Here is a 21869-nt window from a genome sequence, read left to right on the forward strand (position 1 = left end):
TATTTGGTCACATGCACTCACAGTTTTGTTGACCTGCATCAGGCAAGAAGCAAAGCTGGATTAACCTGCAAGGGGGCTCCCAGGGCAAAAATGTCCTAATATTTAATTGCTCACTTTTTTTTTTTTTGCATTAATGGTACATATTACAAGTCAAATTTGTAAGAAATTGTAAGCCACAAAAACAAATTGGGGCTTTTGGGAGAGGGTCTGCGGGTCTTGAGGCTATGCCGGGTTTGTAATTCAGTTTTAGTAAGGAGGTCTACCTATATCTAAACAATGTGATATAAATTAAGTGGTTACAAGAGATCAACAATCTGGGGGGATTGTCATTGCCATAAACCCAAAAAGCACCCTCATAGACCAAATGACTGCAACAACATTTAAATACATAAACACTTGTTTTTCAATTTCAGGGCCCCCTCAGTGACCCAGAGGCCACAGGAAGCCACTTAATTTGTTTTATGTTCTGGGCCGGCACTGCGTGTTTAAGTGTGTATATAGATGTTCGCATTTGTTTGGTTTCCTGTGGGTTTGTGGTGTTTTTACTGCTATCTTTTGATCTGCCTGTTTGTGTTTTCTGTTGCTCTAGAGGAATATGCAAGAGGACACTGGCATCGTTGTGTTTTTTTCTTACACACATGATTAATTTCCAAGCTCACTGCATGGAATTTATGTCTTTATCAGCACATGATGGCAGGATGATGCTGATCAAACTAGAGCAGAAGCATTGCTTTTATTGATTTTTTTTAACTTCAAGTCTGTTTGTTTTTCCAGTACAGGCTATAATTTTCAAGAAAAATATGATTGGTAATGATTTCTTTTATTAGTTGAAAAAATAATATACAACCATGTGCTTGAGAGCAGTGATGCCTCAAAGGAGTATTACATTGCTGCACCACAAAAGGTTTGCTGGTTGCACATCTGATGTTAAGGCTCAGGAGGCTCATGCAGCCTCAAAGCTTAACCCAAATATTTATCATACTGTTCAAATGAACATTAAATGAATAGTTCAGCATTTAGGGAAACAGGGGTATTCACCTTCTGGCAGAGGGCTAGATGAGAAGATTGATACCAGCTTGACTGTTTGTTAAATAGCTTACAGCTGGAAACTGGGAAACAGCTAGCCTAGATCTATCTAAAGAGAACTAAATACACCAGCACCTCTAAAGCTTCCTAATCAACATGTATCTCTTTTAGAAAGAACAATTTGCAATTTTTACGCTTCTGTTTGTGTAATGAAGAAACAAGATAACATGTTAATTGGTTTAGGGGTGCTGGTAGGTTGATTACCTTCAGACAGAGCCAGGCTAGTGGTTTCCCCATTTCCAGTCTTTATGCTAGGCTATAGCTGCAGGGTGAAGCCTTATTTAAAAGACAAAGATGAGAATGGTACCAATCTTCTCATCTAACTCTCCGCCTGAAAGTGACTCAGCCCATTTACCAAAATGTCAAACTTTTGCTTTAATTAAACTTTTCTCCATCCAGCCGAGAGACGTTCTGTTAAATATTCTGCTTTCACACAAAGGAAACCTTCATCTCAAGGTGTCAAAGTACTATCCACCTGTTCCCCAGCCCATTAGTCCAGCTGCCCATATGCTCTACGAAGATGTCACTATATGTGTGTTTGTGTGCTTGTGTTGAGTGCGCGTCCATCAGTCTACTGTCCACTGAGTTCACGTGTCATTTGAGCAGTTTATATGCCTTTCCCTATTACATTATTCATCATTGAGGTGAACGTCTATAACAGATCTTGGCTGACTCACTATGACTTGGTGTGTGTGTGTGTGCGTGCGTAGACCCACAGCATGACTCACTTAGTGCTTTTAGACAGATGAGGACAGTGGTCTCACTGAGGGCAACAGAGGTTTTCTACAAGAAAAATAGCCACTTAGATTAGATTACGTAATGAAAAACATTCCTCTCTCTCTCCCTACGCCACCCCCCCCCCCCCCCTCGTTCTCTTTCACCTTCCCCGCTCTCCTTTCTCCTTTTTTAGTGACGCATACACACCACACACACACACACACACACACACACACACACACATCCTAACTCAATCACCTACAAATGGAGCTATCTTCACACCCACAGGCATGCACGTATGAACACCTTCTTTGACTGGTTGCACAAAACCACACAAGACTGATAGGACACACACACCCACTTGGACACACACATTTCAACTCAAAATACCTCATTGTTTCTCCTTTCAATGATTGGCCAGAAGCTTAGCATAACCTTTTTTTTCTGATGCAGTCCAACACTGTTCTCTGTCTGCTGACTGGACATTATAAACCTGATATCTGTGCCCATTTGTCTTTCCTCTCTTTTACTGTAATACTGTCAGTGCACTGGATGTTGTTTTCTTCTTCTTTTTTTTGACCCACTCTGTGTGGTTGTTAAGTGTCCATCCATGGTTCAATTGTAGTGTTTCACATATCAATTATGACCCATTGAACAGATCAGAGTAAGATGTAGGTCAAAAAATAAAGGAAATATAGAACATTTTCTCAGAGAAACCAGGTAAAGCATTAGATTCACTTTCATGTAATTTGCTTTGATTGAATCCAGTGATGTATTCCAGTTAACATCAATTTCCTTTTTTGAAACCTTAAAGGAATAGATTAACATTTTGTGAAATATATGGATTACGCTTTCTTGATTGATACCACTGACATATCTGTCTATTTTTGTAATGTTCAAAAACCAAAAAGCATCTCATTTTCTCTGAAAGAACAAAAAATAAATTTTGATTATTGGTTTGCCCAGGCACATAAAGTTTGTAGAGTCTCTTCTGCTTGCCTAGTAACTGCTCAGGTGAACTCCCGAAAAAATGGTCAGATTTTTTTGAGATTAAACTAACAAGTGTAACGTGTTTATTAGTGAGCTTTAGATCTCCATTTTGTTACCTTTGGACAGAGATAGGCTAGCTGTTTCCCCCTGTTATAAGTCTTTGTGCTAAACTAAGCTAACTGACTGCTGGTTGTAGTTTTATATTTACTGTATATGACACAGCCTTCTGAAATAACTTTCTGCCAAAAAGCAAAATGTCAATCCTTTGCTGTCAGTGTCAGTGTTTAAACATTATCACAAATGGAAATGATATGTTAGTTGCATAAATTGTTGGTTTGCTGTGAATTTCTGATGCAGAACGTCAGAGCTAAATTCATTATTTCCAATCTCAAATCTAACTGTGATTACACATCAGTAGAAAATGTACAGTTTCTATAATCCCATTTGCAACTATTATCTCATATTCTGAGACTTTAGCTTGTAACAAATGTACATTTACTTTCCCAACAGATGGATCTTTGTGTTGCAAAACAAAAGCACAGACATGTTAAGCTGGCATGTGTGTGGCATCACACTGTTGAGATAACCATATGTTAGATCCAAAGAGATGACGTGGATTGAAAATGTGCCAGGGCACATAACTGAGTAAGCTAATATCAGCGTGTGTAATTACTGATAGCCCAATGATCACCCTCTGTCTGGATAAACCTGATTAGCATCGACTAGGCTGTAAAACCGCCCTAATCCACCGTAAGGAGAGAGGGATGGACGCAGTGAGGGAGGGAGCACAGAGCCAACAAGAGACAGAGGGAGACGGGAGGATCCAGAGGCTGAAGGGGAAAGGAATAAGAAAGGGAAAATAAAGACAAACATGGTGCAAGAGGATGGAGAGCAGGGGGTGGGTAGGGAGGAAGAGACGGAACAGTCATGGAAAAAGAAGTGAAGTGAAGCACGTCAGAGCAGTTCACAGCCTGAGGGAAAAAACAAAGCAACAACACATGCAACTGTACTGAACTCTTTCAAAATCTGCCTCCTCTTTTGATTTTGATTGTATCATTTTTCTTGTGTGGTTCACCATTGTCATTACATAAAATTTTTGTACTGTACTGTACGATCATGTTGTTTTATACACTCAGTGGCCAGTTTTTACACCTGGCTAAAATTAATGTAGTCTAAAACAACAGTCCAGAAGAAAACAATCCCGCCATCATAAAGGTTATAATGTAATAGAGTTGTGTTTCTGTCATTTAGCATATCCTCAATGATAGAAAGAGTGGACAAAACAACAGAAACATGTGTTAACGCAATACATTTCAGGGCAGAGAGAGAGAGCGAGTGGGATGGTTTAATAGAGAGATGGCAGAAAAAGTAATCAAATGAGGGAAAAGAAAGAAAAAAGAGGGAGGGACTGAGATCAGAAGGATGGGGTAAAAAGACAGAGAGGAGTAACAGAGACTGGAGAAGAGATGAGGTCCGGGGAGACACTGGATGAAATAAATGCAATTTCCATGAGAGACCATTGGCTTCCCCCTCGCTCTACTGCCCCCATGTGTGTGTTTGTGTGTGTGCGCGTGTGTACCTTGAACATACGGAACATGCACTCAAAGCTCACACACGATGTGATACAGTAGATAATTGTGATATCAACCCCTGTGTGGAGAAAAATCAATGTACTGACAAATATAAGATTACCACTGTGTGTGTATGCTTTATTTTATTTTATTTTACCTTTATTTAACCAGAAAGAAAACACATTGAGATTAAAAATCTCTTTTCCAAGAGCACCCTGGCTATGACAGGCAGCAGCACAGTTAACAAGTTTGCAGACATTAAAAAATATAACAGAATCATAAAACATATAACAATTTATGATGGGAATAAATAGTGAGTTACAAGTTAAGTTTGTGTATGTGCGTGCACGTGCATGCATGTGCTATTATTAATTTCTGTTCAGCATCAGATACATTAAAGTATTTGTGAATGCTGTCCACGCCTCTGTATAATCACCACTGTAAAGAAGTGATAATAGCTAAAGTGGTGGTGGAAAGAGAGAGTGAGAGAATCCACAGATTTCCTTGTCGTTAACTGACAAAGCTAAAGTGGCCTCCACTTAACTGGTCGGGGGCCATAAATGCATTAACAATCCCCTTTGCATTAATGGGGCAACTTCTTGTGCAAACAGAACCACAACAGCAATCATGAGAGTCGGCTTGCTGATGATGAGCGTGCTGCAGATGCTGCTTGATTTTATGAATGTATCAAGAATGGATGGGTCACGCCTCTCGTCATCCATTTAAACTTCTATTTGTCAATTGTAATATTATTTGTGTCTATGTCATGTGTGATGTGTTCATCAGGCATCAAGAAAACAAGAACAACTCACTGTGTGTGAGTCTGACCTTTATACCTTCAGTGCAGGCGAAGTGAGACGTATCTGTCTGTTGAGTGTAGGTGCGTGTGTGTGTGTGTGTGTCCTCAGAAATATTCGGTAATATATTCGGTAAAATATTCTTGCCTTAGTTACTATTTTCTCAGATGTAAGGCAGACACAGATAAACTGCACTCCATCAGGGCACACAGTTAAACTCAGGTTGCAGGCATTATTAGCAGTGACTTTGAGACGACGACCATTTGAGTCAACATGTTTGCCTTTAAGCGATGCTGGGAATAGTGTAGAATTTAAATGATAAAATCTGTGGTTGATACTGCTGGGAAAGGTGGGGTTTTATATGATACATGAAGACATGGGATGGCAGGATGAGTAACATGTGTTGGCTTTATCAAAAAAACTGGTGGAGAAAGTGAGTACAGTTGAGAAATACTTATAAGGCATTAAATTAATTGACTCCAATTGACCTGTAAAGATGCACACTTAAAGGTTCAGTGTGTAAGTTTTAGTGGCATCTAGTGGTGAGAGTTGCAAATTTCAACAAATGGCTTGCTGTGCATTCACTTGCTCCTCGGACAAAATAAGTACTTTATCATAAATGCATTTATTCTAATGGCAATTGTAAATTCAGCAGTAAAAAACCTAACTTTGTACTTTTTTCCATGAGATTGTACATTATATCTATTTAATTTCTAAATCCAACAACAAAAAGGCTGTGAAAACTGTCAACATATGGTCCTCTTTTTATATCTTTATAAAATATAGACTACCCCAAAGTTTTTATTATTTGTGTCTTTGTATACTGTTCTGTACACTTCTTAATGTCTAGTGCTCTGCGGCTATTGTGCTACAAAATACCAGTGGTCCTCTATTTATCCAAATTTCTCTTGTCTTCTAACTTCTAATAAACCAGACTACTACTACTACTATTTCTGCTTGTTTTTCATACGAATTCCACAAAGTGACAAACACTCTGTAGAGCCGTCCTTTGGGCTACTGTAGAAACATGTCGCCACAACATGGTGACTTCCATGTAAGAGGACCCGCAGTGTATGTAGATAGAAATGTCTCATTCTAAGGTAATAAAAACATAATTGCTCATTATGAAAGATCTTTAAACGCCACTAAAAACATAGTTATGTATATTATAATGCATTTCTGTCAATAGATCCTCCTAAATATTACAAACGGAACCTTCAAGTAAGTAGAATTAGCTCTGCATCTGGACTTGTTTTCAAAGGTGATTGCTGTGATGGCATTTATAAACTCCCGTTTACAAGCTATTCTATTTTCTTTTACAATACAGCTAATCATTATACATTTTAAAACTGTCTTTTAGTTGACTTGCATTATTTTATTTATCCTGGTTTTTAATTCCATTTTCATTTGTCTCGTGTAATCTTGTTTTCTTTGTCATTGTTGAATTGTGTCAGTGTCTGCTGTGTACTCTGCTTCATCACTTTGTAAATGTGTTACAATCGGAGAAGTAAATCTTGAGATTGTTTTCTCTTTCCCACCAAACACATTTTATCTCTCTCCCTTCTCCATGTGTCTCTGTTTTTTCTGCGAGTCAGTCCGTCCTCCACTTTACTCCAGGCTGAAATATCTCAGCAACTTTTGGATGGACTGGCATAATATTTTGCACAGACATTCATGATCCCCAGATGATGAAACCTTGTGACTTTGGTGAGCCCCTGACTTTTCCTCTAGCGCCACCATGAGGTTAATATTGGTGAATTTCAGTGAAATGTCTAGACAACGGTAAAGTGGTTAGCTACCCATCATGTCCCCCTCCGGATAAAGCGTCATCACCACACGGCCAAGGTGTGTCCTATGCAGCTGATTTTGCTTTCAGGAGCAGACCCAACTTGTTAAATCCTAATTGTCCCCTGTGGGACATAGGCCATAGTAAGCTCCCTCCATCATGCCCCGTCCTTGTTGCCAGCCCCCGTAGACAGAAAAAATAAAGAAGCCATAATGATACCTTTATGAATTGTTGTCTTGGAGAAGAACAGGAGCCTTATGAGGCAGTTGTGCCCACAATATAAGAAGTACACAATATACAACGACAATCAACAATTATCTTATAACAAGGGTTATTTTGTTATCACAGTATTGATCACTGTCAGCACCTTATGAGCCAACAAGGACCAACTGAATGAAGCGTGCAGCTTCTTGTCCGATGGTGGGCGCTGTGGTTTCTGCTCCAACACTTTGACCTTAGCGGGACACCAACGACCTCTTCCGGGTTCACACTGACTCACAGAGGTTGGAGATGAATCTATGAAGGCATAATTTTTGTACATAACTGCGTTTCCCAGCTGAAGGCATACAGTGTACGCGTATTTCTGCAGTTAGAAGCGTTGTTGAACGTCGTCGTCGTGCGACTGCTGTTGGTTTAGCGCTCCGTGTGTTTTAAGCTGAACATGTCTGCGGAGGAAGCGGACAAAACAACCACCACTGATGCGAGCGCTGGAGACGAGGAGGAGGAATGGCTTTATGGAGGTAAAAAAGACATCTGCTGTCCGCAAACACATCTCCCCTTGACCGAAAGAGACACGAGTCAGTGTACGCGCTGCTCTGTTGATGAGCTGCTAAGCAACAACAGTGCATGCTACATGAGAGGATTAGTTAGCCTGGAAGCTAAGCTAGCAGCGCCTGTGAATTGCTTTTCTCGGCCTTTTGCAGCCGCAAGACTTAAGAACAAGTGATAATATATGTTTCTGTCACATATAAGGTACCATTCAACCTTTAAATGTTGTGAATAAATTTAACCGCACACACGAACAGCCAGTTAACGGGCTCTTTGGCTAGTTAAATATTGAAGAACAATTTGCATTTTTCATCTTTCAGATGAGTCCGAGAGCAAAGATGAGGACGAGGAAGCCAAACTGAATGCTGCAGTCAGGTATTTAACATTTATGTTCACCCCATGTAAACACCATTTAAAAAGTCAGAAGACGCCTGTTTACATCCAGAGGAGGAGGTCTTATTGACTGTAAGAGAAACCATAAAGAAGCATTCTAACCTCTTCTTAGTATACATATCAAAGATGGACTGACTGACTGATCCAGTCGGATATTGCAGATGTAAACAACCTTTTAACAGAACCACAAACAAAAAAACTGGATAAAAGTATTTGGTTTAACTTGCTGTCTAGTGTCAAACCATACCTTTTTTATCATGTGTTATATTTGCATCGTGGTTGTGACATTAGAGAGCCCAAAGAAAGTCAAACCTAAGCTGCAGTAGTTCAGTACCTGACTTCATACAGTGCTTGAATGCTACTTGAGCATTGGTACGAAATGAATAGTCACTGGATGTTTGAAAGCCCACTTATATGCAGTTTTTGATGTGGATGTTTTGGTTCTTTCATTTGTATGTAATTTAAAGTAACTTCATGTTTAATGCTTCATTTTATCTACAGTGCACCTGCTGATGCTTCAGCAGAAGAAGCTGCTGCACACGCTACAGGGAATGGAGTGGCCTCTGAGGTTGGTGGCTTGCATGCATGCACACAGTCACAGTTTGTGTTGCGACTAGTTCTTTCTGTTTTTTTTGTTGATGTACTTAGCGCCCAGTTTTTAGTCCGTCTGGGAAATGCTCATTGTTTTTTGTTTTTTTTACCCTGGTCTGTCAGGCCACGGGTGAAGCTGCAGGTGAGGATGTTGACAGCGACAGCGACAGTGATGATGACGACGACGATGTCCGCGTCACCATTGGAGACATAAAAACTGGAGCACCCCAATACACGTAGGTTTTAGTCCAAGTGTGGTGTTAAAGTTGTCTACTTTAAATAAGCTAAATTAATATTTTTTAATGTTGTAAAAAAGAGAACTTGCTTGTTCTTACCTGATGCTTTTTTTGTTCCAGCTCATAAAACTAAACTCTAAGTCTCTCTACAATTCAAATAGAGTTTTGAAGAATGAGTTTGTTGGTGCTTTGACATGATGCAAAGATAGCTTGTTCGGTCCATAACACCAAGGACGCTCAAGTTTTGTAGTGCATCATTAGATACATTACACGATCAGCAGATCAAGAAACTTATTCACCACAGAATTGACAGCTCTTATTCTTTATGTGCGGACGGTATTATACGTGGCTTTAATTAAAAGAGTAGACCTTGTGATATCAGTGACGGTTTTTAAAAAAAATTTTTCTCCTCCCAGAACTTATGGAGCTCCACCTGTCAATCTCAACATAAAGACAACCGGCTCCAGACCTTATGGACAAGGTATCGCTTTCTGTTCTTGCTTCTTTTGCTGCAGTTTCTTTCTGTTTTGACTTAAAGAAACCTGCACTTCTGTTTCTGTACAAAATGTACATGTGTTTTACCATGTTGTGTTGTTTTCTCTTCAATAGCCTCCAAGCTCAAGGGAGTGGATCTGGATGCTCCTGGAAACATCAACGGGGTACCAGTGCTGGAGGCAGAATTGGAGTCCTTTGAAGAAAAACCCTGGAGGAAGCCAGGTCAGTGTTTGTGTGTAGCTGGAACAAAAACACCTTTAAAAATGTATAACTGTTCCTTTACGCATTTACAGTATTTCAGAAGTTTTGTGTGTGTGTGTTTAGGTGCGGATCTGTCAGACTACTTTAACTATGGCTTCAATGAAGACACATGGAAGGCGTACTGTGAAAAACAGAAGAGGCTGCGCATGGGCCTGGAGGTCTCTAATGTCAGCTCGGTCGCAAGCAAGATTACTGTGAGAGACCAGTGCTTACTCTGTCCTTGTTTGTTTTCTGCCAACAGTGTTTTCTATATTAATTTCATTCAGAAGCCTCTCCCTCTCACCAGTTAGTTGAAATCAGAGGAGTTTGCCAACTTTCTGAATGTATTGTATGTCTCTTCTGCGTGCTTTTACTGGAAACTACACAAATGTAAGAAACACGTTACACCCTATATTATATATTATATATATAAGCTAATTTTGGATCTTTCTTAGGTTCAGCAAGGCCGGACAGGCAATGAGAAGGACATGTCCAGTTTGCCTGTTCACACGTCCAAGCCAGACTTCACTTCTCCTGTCAGCATGTACAAGTCCACCATCACTCCACACCAGGTCACCAGGTAACACTTCTGCTTCAGTCCTCACTTATTAAAGATATCTGGTAATATAACACACATGCAGGGTCCCTTAAAAGGTATATGTACAGATAAGTAGATAAGCCAACTGTAAGCCGCCTGTTTTATGTGCATTTTCAGTTATGCATTTGCATTATGCTAAAAAGCAACAACCTGGAAATGCTTGCAAAAAAGCTTTTCCTCTTGGCTGAGATGGAAAACTTTGTGTATCGATAAGAGAAATCATGACGTATATGAAGCATATGACTTAGATGTCCACCGAGGCCCCTGCTCCACTAGAGAGACTAAATGTTGCGGCAGGTGAAAACATAATTAATACGTTAAAACAACATATATGCCATATTTTCATCACATTTTATCGTTTGCCGTAGTTTGAGGTTTGACTGGAGCTCTTTTAATTATGTAATCTCGTTGTACCCTCTTCTTCTGCAATGGCTTTTTGCAGCTCTAGAATTAGCACCACCTATTGTTTATCACGATGTTCCCAGCTCCTGATTTTTATTCGTGTAGGAAACAGTAGTTGATGGAAACATGCATTCATTTGCATTTTATTTATCTGATTTGAAACTTGTTTAAAATGTGCGGCACATTTGGATGGAAACTTGATTTATGTAGCTAGAAAAGGGAGAAGATCTTAAGCAGATGGGAGGGAAAAAATATATGCTCTGTGTGGCAGCCATAGTTTGTTCTGAAGGAACAGACTGCAGACTGAAAACACGTCTTGGGTTTTAGCTAAATTCAGCATGCTCAGACATTGTTTTGACTCCCCCGACACAGAAAAACTCACCTGGTCAACTCCAAGTTCGCCTTGGTCCCCGTGGTTAAAACCAGTCACCATCCCACGCGCTGTATGTGTGTTTATGTGTATCAGGGACGATGCTACTCTCATTTCCTTTACCCCTGTCCTTTGTTTCAAAATTGTAGGATCTCTCCCCCTCAGTGGCCTGGCCCACCTGTTCAGGACATGTCCTATTATACGTAAGTGGGCATGGCCTTGTCCCCGCAAGGTTAAATGGGCCTGATGGGGAAATGTGTACATGTTAAAAACAGGGGGCCTGGCGTTTTTCTTGACCATGAAACGTGACCATAGAAAAACTCCCGGCGCTACTTCCAAGGCCCCGAAGATGCTGTCTTTTTGCCCGTGTTTCTTTCTTTTGGGATGGTTGATGTGCATGTGTCATAATGCAGAAAGTTAACATAAGTTCAAACTTTAGAAAGAAAAGGAAGAGGCAGCGGAATGTGATCATGTGAGCAGAATCCACCGCTCTTTTTCTTTTTTGGTGACACGTTGATGACTGAGAATTACTTGCTCCTAATTAGAACTTTTTTTTGCAATACTTAGATTAATCACTTGGTCATCATCGCATAACGTATTTGTAAATGGTTAACCCTTTAAAGGCCCTTGTATCATTTTTGTTGGTGGAGGATGTTGAGTTAGAACATAACCCACTGAAGCAGGCCAGAGGGGTCATAGCCAAAACGTAATATAAAAAAAATATTGTGATATTTTCTCAAATCGGCATTTTATGGTATCTTTTAAATGTGTTCTTAAATGGTAAGTGGCTATATTCATGTAATGCATTTATCCAAAGTGCTTACAACGTTTTTGCTGCTCATTCTCACACACACACCACGCAGGGTTCCTGACATGTGGACAGGAAGAGGTGGGCATTGAATGGCAAATCCTGTGATCAGTGGACGACCTGCTCTACCCTACCCAGCGTCCCCCACTTCTTGTGGGACAGTATTACTTGTGGCACTAATGGAGTTGAATAGCAGTAAAGTGAAATCACTTACCAGACCTAAAAACGTCATTAGAGCTAGACCCTCCTAGACTTTCATGTAACTTAGATATACACTTTATGTACATTGCTTTTGTTTTCTTATTGTACGTGTGGAAGTAGAGGGTGTGTATGTGAACGGGCCGTCTGTTTTGGATACTGCTCAGTGTCTTGATCTTTATTTTTTATGTTCTTTTCCCAGGAAGACGAGCGGTACTATAGATGTGATTGGAGGACAGTTGGCCACCATCAGCAGGGTTGAAGGGCGACGCAGACACAATGTTGATGGCAACAATATCCAGGTACACTGAGGCAACAGACAGGGACTGAAAAAAACCACTCGGGACTTATTTTCCCTTTTTCTATGTGATTTGTTGTTTGTTTTTCTTTTCTCTGGTGGAAGCTTTGCACTAGCTCTTACTAAACTAGAGTTGCAGTTAGAAGAAACAGGAGTGTGCGTTGTCAGCCCAACCTCTCCTGTCTGTCTGTTGTGCAGGTGATCGCTGAACAATCAGATGCTGAGCCGACTCCAGCTAAGATACCCCCCTTCTTCCCTCCTGGACCACTTCCTCCAAATATCCCCCCGCCTCCTTTCCTCCCTCCGCCACCCAACGTCAGCGCTGCACCCCCACTCATTCCCCCACCCCGTAAGTTCGTCATCGTCTTTTTCTTTCTCAGCTGCTCAGTTGGTGTGTTTGAATTTAAGCAACAGTCCTATCTTACCCTGTATTTGCTCTGTGTTATTGTTTTCAATATGTTTATTCTCTCTTCTCTCTCACAGGGTTACCCATTACTGTCCCTCCTCCTGGTTTTCCTCCTCCACCTAGTGGACCGCCTCCTGCTATCATTCCCACTATGGACAGGTAACACATGTAAACACACGTACACACACACTCTATTTTAATTGTGCAAGCACAACGACAAGCACAAAACGGTTGGTCTTGGGTACAAAAAATGTGTGTGTGTGTCTCCAAGCACACCTGCTATTTTTGGTTTCATACCGTATATGTGCATTCAAGTGCAAAAGGTCTGAAAATATGAGGGTTTGGTGAGTAATAAATACACTCTCAGCCAGTCACATCGCTGGTCTCGTCGCTCTGAAACTGCTTTGCCAATCACAGTGAAGCATGACAACAGCTCAACAGATGAAGGGTCTGCTTCCCCAGGAAATCCAGTTATTGGAAGGTGCAGAGTGGCACCATGTGCACACACATCAATGAGATGCAACAGACTGATGTGTGTAGAGGTGTGTGTGGTTACTATGTAGCAGCCTGGTGTCATGTGATATAATGTAAAACACACACTCTACTGCTGCACATTGCATGAACCACATTCTTTTACCTGAGTACCAAAATCCATCCATCCATCGTCAACCGCTTATCCTGTGTACAGGGTCGCGGGGGGGCTGGAGCCTATCCCAACTGACATTGGGCGAAAGGCGGGGTACACCCTGGACAGGTCGCCAGTCCATCGCAGGGCCACACGTAGACAGACAACCACTCACACTCACATTCACACCTATATGGCCAAAAATGTTATCACGATAAAAACATTTCATACCATTCGATATCGATAATTATCACGATAAATGTTAAATCATTATTTCTTTCAAGTTTAAAGGCTGATTTTTAAGGTAAACAAGGTCAAATATTTTAACTTGAATTTGAGAGAATAAAACTGAATAACAATTAAGATGTAGTAAAATGTATGGGTCTAAAGTATACATGCAGTTAAAATATAAGAGGTCTGTGTCACCCACAGAGAATTATACTACTCTGGAGTGATTCCTTTATTACTGTGGGGTCATTCAGAACCAAATTCATAATCATATGAATTTGTCACATGACAGAAGTTTTATGTTCATATTTTCCTTCATTACAAAGTTTCACAACAAAATATTTGAAATTAAAAGTCTATGTAAACATTTTGCATTAATTCAATGGAATATGTTTATAAAAAGGAGATTAAATCGCTTCACAATCACACACACGTTGTAACATGCTGCTTTTCTACCTGTGTTTCCACAGTGGCCACCCTGGAGGTTATGATGGACGATCTGTCCCTTCCTACCCATTCCCTCAAGGTAGGAAGCTTTACAACGTGATCTGTTTTTCTAGCCACAGCAACATTAAAAATGTCTGAACTAGCTGTCAGTCCATTAATAAGAGATCTGTTGTGATGTGTATATGGAAAAACAAGGGCATTTTGAAAGATCAAAGCAAATTTGCATTCATAGTTATTTATATCATTTTAGCTAATTGGATTTGATCAAAGTCAAATTTCCAGGAAACATTTGAACACAATGTAATAACCAAGTCTTCCACCCGCTTGACCTTTTCAGGTGCATATCCTCCACCCATGGCTGGAGGTGTACCTCCTCCTTGGCCCCCCATGATGGACAACTCCAAACCCTGGGACTACTATCCCCGTCGAGATGAAAAGAGAGACAAGGACAGGGAGAGGCCCCGAGAGAGGACACATGAGCGGGAGAGAGAGAGGGAGCACAGCCCTTCGGCTATTAGCTACACCAGGTGAGAGGGACACACACACACACACACACACACACACACTTTTGAACAGTTTTTGTCTATAGATGCACCATTCTGATTTACCGTTTCGGTATCTGCGCTGATGCTACTAAGTAGATCGAGTATCAGCCGTGATGCATCAGATTCACGTTAAATTCATTTTGTTGTCAGTATCATTATAAAGTTCAGTGTTTCTGCTACCATTTACGTTCACTCGGTCAAGACTGGCAGCAGTTTTTAGTGTCATAGATATCCCTGGCTTCATGTTACCTTACATAAATATTCCATTTAGTTTGACACTGTGAGAGAAGCAGATTTTAAATTAAAGGAAAAAGTGAACACTGATATCAGAGTGGTTCTTTTAGTTGAGGTATTAGAAAAGGTATCATGAGAAAAATGGATTGGTGCATCCCTTTTTTTGTCTTCAGTATTTTTTTTTTTAGGTAAATAATGCAGTCATAGTTACGGACGCAGACTGATTTTAAAAGCTGCATTTAGAAACAGATTTTTATGGTAAGCATACAAATTTATCATAATAAAGTGAAAGCTATTGTTCTTTTAACTTCCATAGCGACGAGGAGCGGTACCGTTACCGTGAGTACCAGGAGCGTGGTTATGCAGAGCGACATCGTGACCGGTCGAGCCGGGAGAAAGAGGAAAGACACAGAGAGAGGCGGCATCGAGAGAAAGAGGAGGGACGCCACAAGTCCTCTCGCAGGTACATAAACACACACACAAAAACTACAGAAGGCCCGTCAAGACAGAGTGTGCATGTAGCTGTAGAAAGATGTTTGTGCCAGGTGCTATGCTACCTGAGATAGCCAAAGCCTTTTTTTTTTTTTTTTCATCATCATTTCATTATCATTGTAAAGTGCAGATGTGCCCTGTGAGCATGGGAAGACTGACAAGCTTAGCAACAGCACCAGAGAGGGACAAGGGCTCAGCAAATTCAAAATGCTTTCTACTTTTCTGTCTTTTACCCAACACATTCTCTTTTTTTCCTAACCTTTCGGTCCCCTTTCCATTTCACTTCCCCTTTTCTTTCTTTCACCCATTGATCTTCTTGTCTCTCTTTGTCCCTCTCTCACTCCTTCCCATGTCTGCCCTTTACTCTTCCCTCTGATCTCTTTCCCCTACCTGTCAAATCTCCCTCCTCTTCACCTCCCTTGCCCTTTTCCACACTTCTGTCCTTCTCCTTCCATTAGCAGCAGTAGCAGGAGGAGGCACGACAGCGAGGAGGGCGACAGCCACCGGAGGCACAAACACAAGAAGAGCAAAAGGAGCAAGGAGGGTAAAGAGGTCAGCGAGGAGATCAGCGCAGACCAAGAGAACCAGGAGGCTATGGAGTAGTGATTGCCACCTCCTGGTTTTCCTCTCTTGTCTGTCTCCGGTCTTGTCTGCCCCCCCTCCCCCCCGTCTCCATCTCCCACCAAGATGCGAAAGAAGGAGAGGGAGAAGATGAGCACAGACCCACAAAACCAGGAAATTGCAGAGTGTTCGATGCCACTCGCCCCTCCATCAATCTCAATTCTCCTCCATCCCGCTGTCGTTCGTCCTCACCATCACTTCATGCGGAGAATGGACGGATCAGAGGACGCGGGGAAGGAGGGGCAGGTGTCCTTTACTTCATCTGTTTTTTCACCATCACCAGCTGACATCTCACAGGGCATCAGTCTGCCCTTCAACCCTCTCCTCCCTCTCCTCCCTCTCTCCTCGGCTCCCCCACCCTCCTCTCAGAGCACTGCTGTAACAGTTAGGTCATGCTCAGAGATTTCACTGTATAATCAGGATGATCAGCAGATTTAGTTCTTTTTCTGTCATTTGTTTGTTTAATGTCCTTTTTGTTCTTGTGCTGTATGAAGACATCTATAGAGAGCTCTCAGTTTGACAAGTTCAATTAAAAAACACTTTTGATAAGATGTCTTTCTGTGACTTTTTCTTTTGAATAAATGGTCCAATAATTCTTCACATATATTGATTCATATTAATCGTTCACAGGCTTTGGTATCTGTATAGACTTAATTATGCACTGTAAAAATCACCTTTGGAGTCTGAAATGTTGTGACCACAGAAATCTTAATGTCTCCCCCCACTCAGTAATGTGTTTAACTTATTCTTACCTTACTTGGAAGTTTGAGCTGCACTGTAACTATAAGGGACTTTTCAGGTTCACCTACTGAAGATGGAAAGTTTCTCTTTGCTCACCTTAAATCTGAGTATAAGACATGCTCGTACCATCAATCTGAGCCGTCCACTGGACAAACACTGAGACTGGACTGGATTCTCAGTAAAGTAGGAGACATCTCGTGTCCAGCAGTTAAACTTTTTCTAAATTAAAAATATTAACATAGCCATAGATTCTGTTTTTCTGCAAAGAGTGAGAATGAGAGAAGATGTAAACCATGTCTACAAATTATTTTTCCAAGCATTCTAGAGTATTTTTATACATATTCAAACGTCTGGAAGTTCTCTTAATCATGTACCTGATGAGATTCTGTTTATTTCCAGTGCATCTGCACTTTGAGGCATCTGTTTTGTACGTAACGTTTGATTTCAACATATTCTTAAATGCTTAAATTATTATCTCTGGGGATCATCTGGCAGAGCACAGCTGGGGTTATCAGTTGGTGAGGACAAAGTTCATATCAACTTCAGATTAATATTTAATTTGAAAAATCAGTGACCTTAGTATTTCTAAAATCCTTACAGCTCCTAGTAGTATTTATTTATACGTTTGATTTGAGGTCTCAATTTTATGCCCTTTCATCATGTGCCATCTTAAAAATATTATGTGTTAAAAATTGTAATTTCCCAGCAGTGTACCGTGTGAAGCAAAAAAGAACATCAAAACATTAAAAGGCTGCTTATGTGGTAAAAAAAAAAAAAAGCTTGCAAGCTTTTTTCCAAGGCTTTCACCTGTATTACATGGTCTTGTGGATTGAGTTTTGAGTTTAATTTGGCATACGAGAGCCGTAGCTGTTCCATAACACCTTTAGGACTTATGCATGAAAACATTAGTCTTAATTATTATTTTAAGGTTTTAGTTTAGTAATTTAATATCTCATTGCCAAAAATTTGTTTTACACAATTTAAAACACTCAAGTACTTAAATACTTTACTTATATTTTATATTTATTTCTTATTGATTTGTTTGCACAATAAAATGCAACGGTTAGAAAAGATGCACACAAAGAAATTCATAGACATATACACACACACACACACACACACACGCGCGTGAATTAAAAGTTAAGAAAAACATGCAACAGAGACAGGAAGTTGAAACTCAAGGCAAGCTAAGAAAGATTACATAACAGCAAAGTAGCTAATTAATTGACTGGAGAACTAACTTCAAAAGATGTATTTTTACTTTGTACTATTGCTACTTTTGCTACAGTGACTGGTGTTATGTTAATGAAATGAAGGTGTGAGGAACAGAGTATAAACCATTTTTGTACTGACTGCATGTGTTTGAGTCTCAGTGACAGATCAGAAGGGATTATCAGAGAGATTAACAAAATACATACAATACCCTGTTGTCTGTGATCAGATCCAAAATTCCATCAATTCCTCAAACGGGTCAAAGTCTCCCCTCTCTCTTGCCACTGGGCTGTTTGCTTTGGTTACATCAGCTCACAGGACAGTGAATATATGCTGGTGAGTCACAGCCAGTCGGTTTGTGGCAGGCCGTGAAGAGAAACACCTGAAGACAAAGTAAAGGTCGAGGGTGGACTGGGAGACTCTGACAAGAAGGAAAGAGAAAAAACAAGATAAGAGCCATCTAGAGGATGAAGTGTGTTGCTGTTGTTGTGTTGCTGAGTCTTCTGTCGCTGGGACACTCGACTCCTCTGGGCAGCTGTGACAGTCTGGTTAAACCAATACCTATCAGCAATGAAGACGTAAGTACACGTCTGCCTGACTTTGCATTTTAAGTATCTATATTTAATTTCAACCCAGTGAGAGATCTGTAAATGCAGTCTGTGCATCCTCTCTTGTATAAGGGTGAACAGCTTATCTAACCTAAAAAATAATAACCTCTGGTTTCATCAGATACATTTCAATGATACGTATTTACACAACCTCTACTGCTGTCAGCTTTGAATAAACAAACAAAAAAAGCAATTTATAGTCCTAAATACTTTCCAGGACAGAACTATGTAATATGGTATAAAGTATAAAGAGGGGGACCTTTACAATATTTGGCAGGTGGTTATAATATCATGGCTGATTGGTGTATTCTGTGCTCTGTCTGTGTGCTGCAGATGTTGGGGAGGTGGCTGTACATCGGAGGGAGCTCTGACCTCCCAGGAAGCCGTTCCCTGGGCCACCTGCTGACCAGTGTCTGGCTGGATGTCACTGCAACCAGCCAGAGCAACATCCTCAATCTGGTCCAGACTCAGAGAATGTAAATCCCCTCCCACACTCTGACACCACAGCAACACGTCTCCAACCAATAAGCGTCCCAAATTTCTAAAGATAAATCCTGATGTTTCCAGTTAATGTGTTTTTACAAAACAAACCTTCTGCTGCTATTGTAAAAACATGTTATAAGTAGGAAATCTGTAGATATATAAATATCTTGTTAATGAGATATATTCTCTATTCACTTTTGCAAGTTTGACAGCATGCAATTCAGTGCAAATTCAAACACGCATCATTAGCAGTTTGCAGAGCTTCAGTTTCAGTTCAGTATTTTAACATATGTTTGTATACTAATGTATATCAGGAGACAAGCGAAGGTGTATGTGCACCTACTCTTTATCACATCAATTAACTTGGAGAGCACTGAAAGCAAGCTGTAAACACAATATTAACACACTATCAGCTTATAAAGTTGTTACGGGGAGCATGTTAGTGAACAGTTCCTTATTAACACATCCAGTAGATCTGGAGCATCATAAGCAACATTTAGGTAGGTAGGTAGATTTAATTTGTCACAATAACACAACAGGTTATAGAGTGAAACTGAGATTGTAACTCCCTTCTGCTTCGTAGCAGATTATATTCAATAATATAAAAGCAATTGTAAAAATGGTAAAAAGAAATAAAATATAATTAATGGAGCAGTGCTGAGAATGAATTTGAGTTTAAAAGTCTGATAGCTTAGTGGGGGAAAGCTGCTGTGTTTCTGTTTCTGGGTATAATGGGATTTTAGAACTATTTCAGTGGAAACAGCTTCCTGCTGTAACCAAAAACAATCCTGATGAGGATGGTGAGAGTGAATCAAACCAGTAAATTTGAGGGTCACAAACTAACTGAAACTAGCTGAAAGACCCTAAACCCTGTGGGACTGCAAGAGCTGCAGAGCCGTGTGATGATTCTCTGTGGGTTCATCACTACAAGCAACACCTTGCAGTAAAATGCAGTCATTTGATCCATTGATATTACTAAAATCAAGATATTATGTTATGACCTTTTTTTTCTTCATAGTTATGGTGAATGTTCCAGCTTGACATACAATGTGACCTTTGAAAACAGCATGATGTTAATTGGTGAGTAAAGAAGAGCCACAGTGTATCAGAGAGATTGGATTGGATAGAATGGAAACCTGCAACACCTTGAAAACATTCAAACACACACAATTTCCTGTGATTTGCAGTTTGTGTGTGTTTATGTTTCACAGAGCAACCTTTCTACCTCAAGGAAGTGTACCTGGCAACTGACTGCTCCGACTGTCTGGTTGTCTATGAAAAAGTTATCTCTGGATCAGATACTTTCACCAGTCTTCTGCTTTTTAGTAAGAAATACTCACTTATCAGTCCTAAAATGTGGAATTAATCAATTTAAATCAGGAAGCACTTTTCCCAGCTGGGTTTCAGCAAAAAACTCCAATGGTTATATTTTGTAACCGCATGAACAGAAAAAGTAAGCGTTAAATGGAGATGAACTTCCTCTGTCCACTGTCTCGGATTACTCTGTCTGCCTAGTATCTTTGTTAAGTTTCCTGATTGTGGTAGTCTTCTTAGTTGAAATGTTATTTTGGAATGTATCTCCTGGGATTGTTATAACTCTAACATCTTTATTTCCAGGCAGGAGAAAGAGTGTCTCAACTGCTGATCTGGTGATGCTCAAGAGACAAGCAGAATGTCTCCGGATGCCGTCGCCCATAATGATAGACACAAACTACGGTGAGGATTTAAACTCTCCCTGCATACTGAGCCTTCATAACGTCACACAGTGCTGTTTGTTTTGTGACTTATCTTTAACGTGTATGTACACAGAAATCTGCCCAGACAACATCTCGCCATCAGAAGGCCTCATTGCCCTCAACACCTTATTAGAGGCCAAGATGGGACACCGGGTAGCAAAACTCCTGGATACTCTTTTTGATATTTTTGTGAACTGATTTATAATTAGCTTTGATCTCTGCCATTAGTCATTTTTGATGAGAAAGCACAAAAAAAAAAATCCTGATATGTAATTTTTTAATTTTTTAAAACAAGACTTTTTTTTTGTTTATTACACAAATACCCTTTGAGGAGATATATTATGTGTTATATTACACTGTGGTAAATATTCTATAGCTACTTAAAATTGAAATTATTATTTTAGCAAACTTAGCAAGATTGTTTATTCTTTGATGACTAGGGAATGTGTTGGAGCCTGAACCCTTGCAGAATAAACACATAATGGAAACTTTAGTGTGTCATATTAAAATGAATATGGAAGCACTGATGTATTTTGCACTACATCCCAATATTTTGTCATTGAAATCCTTTATAAGAAGTTGACACTAGGTTTGGGAAGGCTCTGTCCACATCATTGGTGTGAAAATCATACCTTTAACATGATTCTAAGTAAACTTGGGTTTAAGCAATGTTTTTCCCTTTGTCAAATGTTCAGTATCTGTTGAAATCACCCACCTACAACTTATACAACTTACTGATGTTAGACCCTGAAACCTCTGCTCTCACATTTGCGGGCAAGATAGTTGTTAGACTTAAGACAATGGTTGTCACAGTGGCAGAACGTATTTTTTACCATTCACTGCATTTGAGATCTTCCTTAAGTTCTTTTGCAATTTGAACTACAAAGTTAGTCCATACCAATTTCTCACAATGTTCATTTATATCAAGAGACACACATGCTCATAGGACCCTCAGAACATAGGGATTAAACATAGGTCCACTGTTAATATAAATATTCACTGATTAGCATTGTAGCAGCTGGTTAGCTTTAGCTAGCTAATTTGAAGTTGAACTTGCTCTTTACTACCATTCACATCTTCTAAACTTCTGCTGCTAGCAGCATTTAATTGACAGCATTGGAGAAACCTGTGACAACAGTTTGGTCGA

At 40.1% G+C, this 21869-nt stretch overlaps 2 protein-coding genes across 4 annotated transcripts; both read left to right on the top strand.

Annotated features, from left to right (window-relative positions):
• Nucleotides 1–7404: 7404 nt before the first annotated feature.
• fip1l1b (FIP1 like 1b (S. cerevisiae)) lies at nt 7405–16493 on the top strand. 3 transcript variants are annotated; one of them, XM_038713588.1, is made up of 16 exons: nt 7406–7687; nt 8036–8090; nt 8610–8676; nt 8823–8935; nt 9352–9416; nt 9545–9652; nt 9755–9885; nt 10126–10250; nt 11190–11243; nt 12249–12348; nt 12543–12693; nt 12828–12909; nt 14074–14129; nt 14388–14577; nt 15146–15292; nt 15780–16493. In XM_038713588.1, the coding sequence occupies exons 1-16, from the start codon at nt 7609–7611 to the stop codon at nt 15922–15924; spliced, it is 1668 nt and encodes a 555-aa protein (XP_038569516.1). In that variant the 5' UTR covers nt 7406–7608; the 3' UTR covers nt 15925–16493. The 3 variants fall into 3 exon arrangements, with proteins under 3 accessions (XP_038569518.1, XP_038569516.1, XP_038569517.1); XM_038713589.1 differs by having other exon boundaries at nt 7407–7687; nt 15783–16493; XM_038713590.1 differs by lacking the exon at nt 11190–11243 and having other exon boundaries at nt 7405–7687.
• Nucleotides 16494–18226: 1733 nt separating this feature from the next.
• LOC119899148 lies at nt 18227–21249 on the top strand. The gene is made up of 6 exons (XM_038713595.1): nt 18227–18473; nt 18837–18979; nt 20005–20066; nt 20198–20311; nt 20604–20702; nt 20796–21249. The coding sequence occupies exons 1-6, from the start codon at nt 18363–18365 to the stop codon at nt 20918–20920; spliced, it is 654 nt and encodes a 217-aa protein (XP_038569523.1). The 5' UTR covers nt 18227–18362; the 3' UTR covers nt 20921–21249.
• The last annotated feature ends 620 nt before the right edge of the window (nt 21250–21869 follow it).

The sequence above is a fragment of the Micropterus salmoides genome, unplaced genomic scaffold (assembly GCF_014851395.1).
Source record: "Micropterus salmoides isolate LMB-PRFRI ecotype aquatic unplaced genomic scaffold, ASM1485139v1 Ms_hic_scaffold_12, whole genome shotgun sequence".
NCBI lineage: Eukaryota > Metazoa > Chordata > Actinopteri > Centrarchiformes > Centrarchidae > Micropterus > Micropterus salmoides.

What these genes read in the sequence shown, in the direction of transcription:
- fip1l1b (XM_038713588.1), top strand. Translation starts at nt 7,609, where the DNA reads ATGTCTGCGGAGGAAGCGGACAAAACAACCACCACTGATGCGAGCGCT. An exon ending in ACTGGAGCACCCCAATACAC is followed by an intron (nt 8,936 to 9,351) that starts GTAGGTTTTAGT and finishes TTCTCCTCCCAG; the next exon opens with AACTTATGGAGCTCCACCTG. An exon ending in ACTCCACACCAGGTCACCAG is followed by an intron (nt 10,251 to 11,189) that starts GTAACACTTCTG and finishes TCAAAATTGTAG; the next exon opens with GATCTCTCCCCCTCAGTGGC.
- LOC119899148 (XM_038713595.1), top strand. Translation starts at nt 18,363, where the DNA reads ATGAAGTGTGTTGCTGTTGTTGTGTTGCTGAGTCTTCTGTCGCTGGGA. An exon ending in TACCTATCAGCAATGAAGAC is followed by an intron (nt 18,474 to 18,836) that starts GTAAGTACACGT and finishes TGTGTGCTGCAG; the next exon opens with ATGTTGGGGAGGTGGCTGTA. An exon ending in CTGGTCCAGACTCAGAGAAT is followed by an intron (nt 18,980 to 20,004) that starts GTAAATCCCCTC and finishes TTTTCTTCATAG; the next exon opens with TTATGGTGAATGTTCCAGCT.